Below are 7,177 nucleotides of genomic sequence, written 5' to 3'. Positions count from 1 at the left end.
GTATTTACGTGTAGGTTACGAGGAACTATTTTCGAGGTATTTACGAGGTATTATAGCGACGTCCTTACGTGGAATATTGACGTGGTCTTTACGACGAATCGTCCTACTTCGTCTTTACGACGAAATATATTCCTCGCTAAGTTACGACGAATTAGCAAGGAAATATGTGTTACGACAGACGTGTAACGAGCAAACGCGTTTCCTCGCTAATTCGTCGTAAAGCCTCTTTTACGACGAATTAGCGAGGAAAACCGCCCTCGTTAAGATTATGTTTTCTTGTAGTGATTTCCTTTCGATGGATGGAAAGAAGTCGAAAGGACTGATCGAAACCCAACCAATGGAATCGGCACAGACTTCTGCATCTCAGTCTCTCTAATGGAATCGTCACACAGACTTTTTGCTTCATCAGATTTAGGTTTCTGTTCATGGGCCATCTGACCAACTTAACCATACGAATTTATCAGCCCAAAAACACTGAATATATAGGCTTAATCTTAAAAGCCCAACAAATATTAAGAATAAATGAAGTGATGCATTTCCTACGGACGGGACACGTGTCGGCACTACAAACCTCGACTTTCTGACCTGGCGCTGACGTGGACGCACGAGAGTGAATCAAACATATTTTTATATATATAGATAGGTTTCGTAGAGACCTACGTGCATGCAACTAGTGTCCATAATAATATAATCTCCCTTTACGTATAATACACAATAAACACTTTGACTACGTCCATGTGGGCTGGTTGATGTCTATTTTAAAATGAAACTAGGTGGTTGCCCGCAAATTTACGGATATAAATAATTTTAAAATTTTAATATAATATAATATTTTATATTTTCGATCAGCAGTAATAAAGTTTAATATTTTAAAACTGAATGTGAATTTTTGGTAGATAATTTTTTAATAATTGTTTTTATTAATATTTTTAAAATTCTTAAATCGGATTTATATAGTATTTAGTTATATTTTTTTACAGCTTTTACAAAACAATATTTTATTAAATTTTTTTATACCATTATTGTTAGAACATGTATATATAGTTTAATTGGTTTGTATATCAAATTGTTCTTTTATAAAAAATATTAAAATCAAAAACATGAACTCAGCTGACAAATAGATCTACATTTGCAACTAAATTATAAAACACAAAAGTTATTAAGAAGAAACATAACTATATATATGTGAATTCTATTAATTTAATAAAAAGGTAAAAATATTAAAAATTTCATAAATTTAGGAATATACTTTTATTCATAATATTCTATGGATTGTTTTATAACTCATGTAATTGTGTGGTTATTTTGCTTTGAAAAAGGTTTTGAAAATGATGAACTTGTGAAAAAAATAATATTTTTCGATCTATTCTGATTTGATAACATTTTTATAACCTCTTAGAGAGGAAACTATACAACTATAAATAATTAATAAAATATTTGTAAATTTTATATTTTATGAATTATTTCTCAAAAATTTAAAAATCCTTATTAAGATTTATAAAACCTAATTAGTGGTTTTATAACTCAAGAAAATAATTTGTTATCGATGAAGAATAATTTATAAACTTAAAAAATGATTTAAAATTTTATAAAATAGTCCTATATATTAATTTAAAATAAAAAACCATCGATAAGAATTTAGAAAAATATTTTATAAAATTGTTAAATCATTTTTTTAATTTTAAATAATTTACAAACATGTTAACCTTATCAATGGTTATCAATTTTATAAAATATTTAGAAAATTATTTTTGAAAATTATTAAATAATTTACAAACCAGTTAACCTTCATAAACATTTTCTAAACTCCTATAAATGATGAGAAATTCTTCCTTATAAATGGTTTTATAAATATTTATAACAATTTTATAGATCTTTATATATTGATTTGTAAACTCTTATTAATGGAAGAATTCAACCGAAGTAAGATGTTCTTCCCCTATTTTCGGATCAGACATATTCTTAGAGCACACAATACCTTGGCGAATAAGCTTGCACGTGGTGCGATGAGTTTTCCTTCAGCTTTGCTTTATGTCGATTCAACTCCACCGGTTTGGCTTGTTAGATCGGCTGGAGATTCTAGTTAGTATTTGAATGTTGTTGTCAAAAAAAAAAACTCTTATTAATGATATAATAATCATTATTTTTGATTTGACACCTTAAAATGATTACCAAATATTTATATAATTATAAGCTATTATATATTCTTTATAACCCATTAGAAATGAATCAATATAAATGACTTTAATTGTTTTTGACAAAATTAATATATTAATCATCACAGATGATTTTAAACTAATGTAAATAATTTATAAACTCACTATATGATGCATTAATAGTTATTATAATATTTTTATTAGAATTATATGTTTTATATATGCATATTATGATTTATATAGGAAAATAAAGCTTTTTACAACTGTTTATAATAGAAAAAAAGCTAGTATATTATTTTTATTAACTACTTTTTGACAACATACTTCATATAATTTATAAATAGACTATTAGTGCAAAAAAAATGATGGAGTATTAAATAGAATTTCCATAATTGTTACCAATAAATACTATAAATGATTATGCATAAGAATGTAAAAATAATTTGGCAACTAACATTAATTGGTTCTATGATTGCTTTTTTAGATTTAATTAAAATAAATGAAAACTAAAAATCATTGAACAATGAAATTATAACGATTTGGATTTTTCTCAAATTGCATGACTGATACGTCAGCAGAAGTCACTTCTCAATTAATATATCGAAGGATAATAGAGTATTTATTTGGATTAGAAGAGATCTTATCTAGTTACTAACTTTCACGCCTAGCTAGATAAACATTAATGATAAATAGATAAACTGGATATAGGCAATTCGTTGCATATGGTCACATGGGATCACCTATTGATTCCACAATGAATCCCCGACTCACTGTTCTGCGTTTCGTTCAGACTCTCACAGCATGCGAATACTTGTATCTCCTTAATTGCTCTGATTTTGGAGATTCGGCTTACAAAGCATTAATCTTAATCTCCATCATCTGCTTATTTTCTCCTGTCTTAAAAGGGAAATAAACTACTTTGTCACACATCTCTTAACTTTTTTAGTAGTATGATCCAAGTTTTATTTTTCCTGAAAAAGCGAACTATTAAGCCTATGTGAAGTTCCATTTATTTTGTTTCTAATCCGATTAAGTATTAACCATTAATTATTCATCTTTTATCAATACAGATTACCGTTAATCATGCAAAGAAAACAATGTCTTGCTATGACGACTTTTATTAATCGTGTAGAAACTTGAATGTCAGAATGGGTTAAGACATCTGTTTAACAACAAACTATCAAGTTTAAAGCCAACTGGCAACATAGTAGCAAGAATAAATATATAGCTATAATATATAGCAACGAGATAACTACAAACTGTTTGATTGCTTACTAGTGACAGTTTCGAGGACTGGTTTTCACTTTTCTGTACCTATTCTGGCTATAAAATTTAACTATAAAATGTACGTAGCTATGGTTAAGTGAGATATTTGTAGTACCCGTCTCATTTTCTCTCTAGAACGGTATACTACACTAAAGCTATAATAATTTAATACTGATTTCAACAAAATATTCATGTTTTTGTTTGAAAAGGGAAAAAATGCAACCTTGACCGAAAAGGGAAAAAGTGATTTTTTGTTAGTTTTTTTAAATCATTTTTGATGCTTTTATTTTGATAATGAATTTACTTTGATTGCTTTCAACTTTGTTGTTGTGGAGATAAATATGAAAATAAATTTAAATATTTCAGATTGGATTTATAAGCCCATTCCAACTTTTATATAACAAAAACCGCAAATATAACTTCATATCTTGTGATATAAAGAGTTCTTATTCAGTTTGATAATTAATCAAACCCTTATTATTTTCCGATACAAAGTTTATGCATATCACTCTTTATTAAATAGCAGCGTCGAGGGACAAATTACAGGATCAAATGGCCGTTGGTTGTAACAATCAAGATTATCTCCGGGGTCAGCTCCTAAGATTTCACAGTACCTCCTATAAAACCCAATCCTATCAGCAACTCTTGCGTCATAGCCATGTCCACACTCTATTCTACCGTTGAAGATATTCGTTATCACACCGTAACCCGGTAATCTCCCGGCCGCAATGTCTGCCGTTGAAGGCCTCCATAAATTTATCAACACGCCGTGGCTCCACGGTTTTGGAGGCACAGGTTTCATCCAGAATAAAATCGCGACTTTGAAAGCCATCACTGGGTCGTTAGAGACAAGGTCAGGGTTGTTGAGTAAGTCGGCGTTAAGGGCTTGTCCGTACGATCCGTACTCGTGGTTCCCCTTCAGCAGCACCGGTCCTCTTCCGTAGTAGCGCTTGCCAGGTACGCACGGCCACGTGTCACTCGGTGAACAGTAGTCTGAAGGGGGATTCAACTCTTCCTTGTAACAGTAACCCCACGTGTATATCGAAGTGTTTTTTGGATGACCAGTGGATTCGTAGGAAGTCTGACCAAAGAAAGCGGCGAGTTCTTTCTTCCTCGCGGCAGTGTCTCTGCCTCTGGCGAAGCTGGTGAAATAATAAGCCGCGGTGATAAAGGCTTCGTAAGTGTAGAAACCTCTAGAGGGACAAGCGGGGTCGTTCCTATGTTTAAGCATGTCATCGAACTGAGATCTTGTAATGATATCAGTAAGACCGCCGGTGGGATCAGGAGGGGGAGGAGAAGGAGGAGGAGGAAGAGGAGGAGGATGACCATCAGGAGTGCACTGGCTTTGGCAGCCAGGCCGCTTACAGTAAGGTTCGGTGTCACCGCACCATCCGAACGGGCTGCAGCATAGATTGTTGGGGCAGAGAGCACCTCCCGCTTGTTGACCACATTCCTCGGCCGAGGAAAATGATAAAAGAAACGACAAGAAGAGTAAGAGAAGTAGTAGTAAAGTGTTCATTTTGCTCTGGGTTTGATGTTTTCTTACTGAGCAATAGTGGATATATAGACTACCACTATGAAGTATACAATCATATGTTAAATTTAATCACACAAATTTTGTATTTTTCATAGTTTTGATATGTGATCGTGGAGTATGGTGGGTTCGCGATCAACTTTTTAACAAAATAAAATAAGAAATGGAGATCTCGAGAATGGATTATTATAAAGGTAGCGAATTGGAGGGAAAACTCCCATTTAATTTTACAATAATAATAACTGAAGACCAAATTATACACATGTTTTATTCATTATTATAACGAGTTATGTTTTATAATTATGGTATGACTTATTCTTGATTGACCCCTAGACCAACCAATAAGATTGTGTTATTTCATATTCGATATCTTTTATAAAGAAACAAAATATTATCAAGTTATATTATATTTTTAAAATAAAAAGATAAAAATAAATAAATAAAAAATAGTATTAATTACAAAAAAAAAAAAATTTTAAAGCCGTCAGGAAAAAACTAAACCATAAATCCTAAAATTTAAACCCTTTGGTAAACTCTAAACCATTGGATAAATCTCAAATTCTAAATCAAAAACACTAAACACTAAAACACTCAAGGGTTTAAGATTTAAGGTTTAGGGTTTTAATATTTAGTGTTTTTGATTTAGAATTTATGATTTATCCAAGAGTTTAAGGTTTACCCAAGGGTTTAGGATTTCAGATTTATGATTTAGGGTTTAGTGTTTTGTTGACAACGTTAAAAATATTTTTTAAAATTTTTTTTTTCTATAAGTACTATTTTTTTTTTACTTTTTTATTTTAAAAACATAAGTCGACAATATTTTGTTTCATTGGTATTGATAATCTCGACCAAACCTACGTGAAAATTATGTATATTATTATGTACATTAGTTTGCTACGGGCATGCGACTACTGTACATAATATAATCTATCTCTCCATATAATACACAATAAGCATTTCGACTTGATCCTATCTCCATCCATGTGGGCTGCGTGTGGTCTAGGGGATAACAGAGTATTTATTTGGACACTGGTAGAGATTCGGACTTTGTACCTAGAGCGAGATTAACCATGGACACCCTTTTTTTTTTTTTTTTTTTTGTAGGAGGCAGGAGGCATGAGCCTCCTACTTTTTATTCAAAACTTAAACAAATTACAAGCAAATTCGCCGAGGTCTAGATACCTCATGAAAGTCTTCCAACAAAACAGAAACAATACTCTATGGAACAACCTCAAAGAAATGTAAACCAAAAGGTAGAGAAAACGCATAGTTAGCTAATCTATCTGCTAGATGATTAGCCTGCTATACACGTGAGAAATTTTGACTGACCAGACTCTTGATATGAAGTCATAGCACAGACGCACTAGGTACGGCAGAGGATTAAAATCCTGGATCCCTGTTTTGAGAAAACCCGCAGCATTCTCTGAATCAACTTCCACCTCCAATCTACGAATACCACGATCCCATGCTATACACAGTCCATAGTATACTCCCCACAACTCCGCCAAAGCGGCTGAACAAATACCAATGTTAAGTGCAAAACCTCTCTGGACACCCATCTTAATGAATATTTAAATAATAAAGTACCATTAAGAACTTTTGTTAAGAGATAATTATTTTCAGTGCTCTAGTGCAAGAACTCAATCAAGAGTTCTTAAAAAAAAATTTATAAAACATTTATCTCATCTTCTACTTCGTTTAGTAAGTTCACTCTGTGTCTTCTTCTTCTTCTGTGATTTCCCGAACATTAGACACAACAACAACTACCGCTACACTTGCACTAATCACTCAGTTAATGTCATAACCTTTCAACACCAGCTGCGGCAAATGACACATACTCTCTCTCATTTGCAAGAACTACTCTATATATGCATTGCGACAACAAACAAGAACCAATAATCACATGCTTCAAATTATTTTTTCTTAAATTCTTGAAAAAGCATAATCCTTTCATCCTTAGCATTCAAGAAGTAACATAACATACACAATTCAAACAGCCTAAGCAAAGACAAGCTCAAAGCTTTACCAGAAAGCGGAGCGCGCGGTTCCCGAGGTAAAAGGGATGATTAACGGACCAAACATCGGTGACGTACTCTTTCTTAGTCCCTCCGGTCGTCATCACGAGCTCTCCGTTGCAGTAAACCTTGGCGTCCTCGTGAAACTCAGGGTGCAAATCCTTCTTCCTGCACATGACTTGAACCACCGCCGGTTTACTCCCTTG

The 7,177-nt window shown here is 32.4% G+C and overlaps 1 protein-coding gene across 1 annotated transcript; it reads right to left on the bottom strand.

The window, feature by feature from the left end:
• Window positions 1-3,927: 3,927 nt before the first annotated feature.
• On the bottom strand, window positions 3,928-4,953 carry LOC106340013 (endochitinase CH25-like). Its single transcript, XM_013778882.1, has one exon. It carries the CDS (start codon window positions 4,939-4,941, stop codon window positions 3,928-3,930), a length of 1,014 nt encoding a protein of 337 aa, XP_013634336.1. The 5' UTR covers window positions 4,942-4,953.
• Between the last annotated feature and the right edge of the window lie 2,224 nt (window positions 4,954-7,177).

The sequence above is a fragment of the Brassica oleracea genome, chromosome C1 (genome assembly GCF_000695525.1).
Source record: "Brassica oleracea var. oleracea cultivar TO1000 chromosome C1, BOL, whole genome shotgun sequence".
Classification (NCBI taxonomy): domain Eukaryota; kingdom Viridiplantae; phylum Streptophyta; class Magnoliopsida; order Brassicales; family Brassicaceae; genus Brassica; species Brassica oleracea.
The sequence above is the reverse complement of the archived record's forward strand: the minus strand, read 5'-3'. Positions and strand labels throughout refer to the sequence as shown.

Coding starts and splice junctions, on each gene's coding strand:
- LOC106340013 (XM_013778882.1), bottom strand. CDS start 4,941: ATGAACACTTTACTACTACTTCTCTTACTCTTCTTGTCGTTTCTTTTA.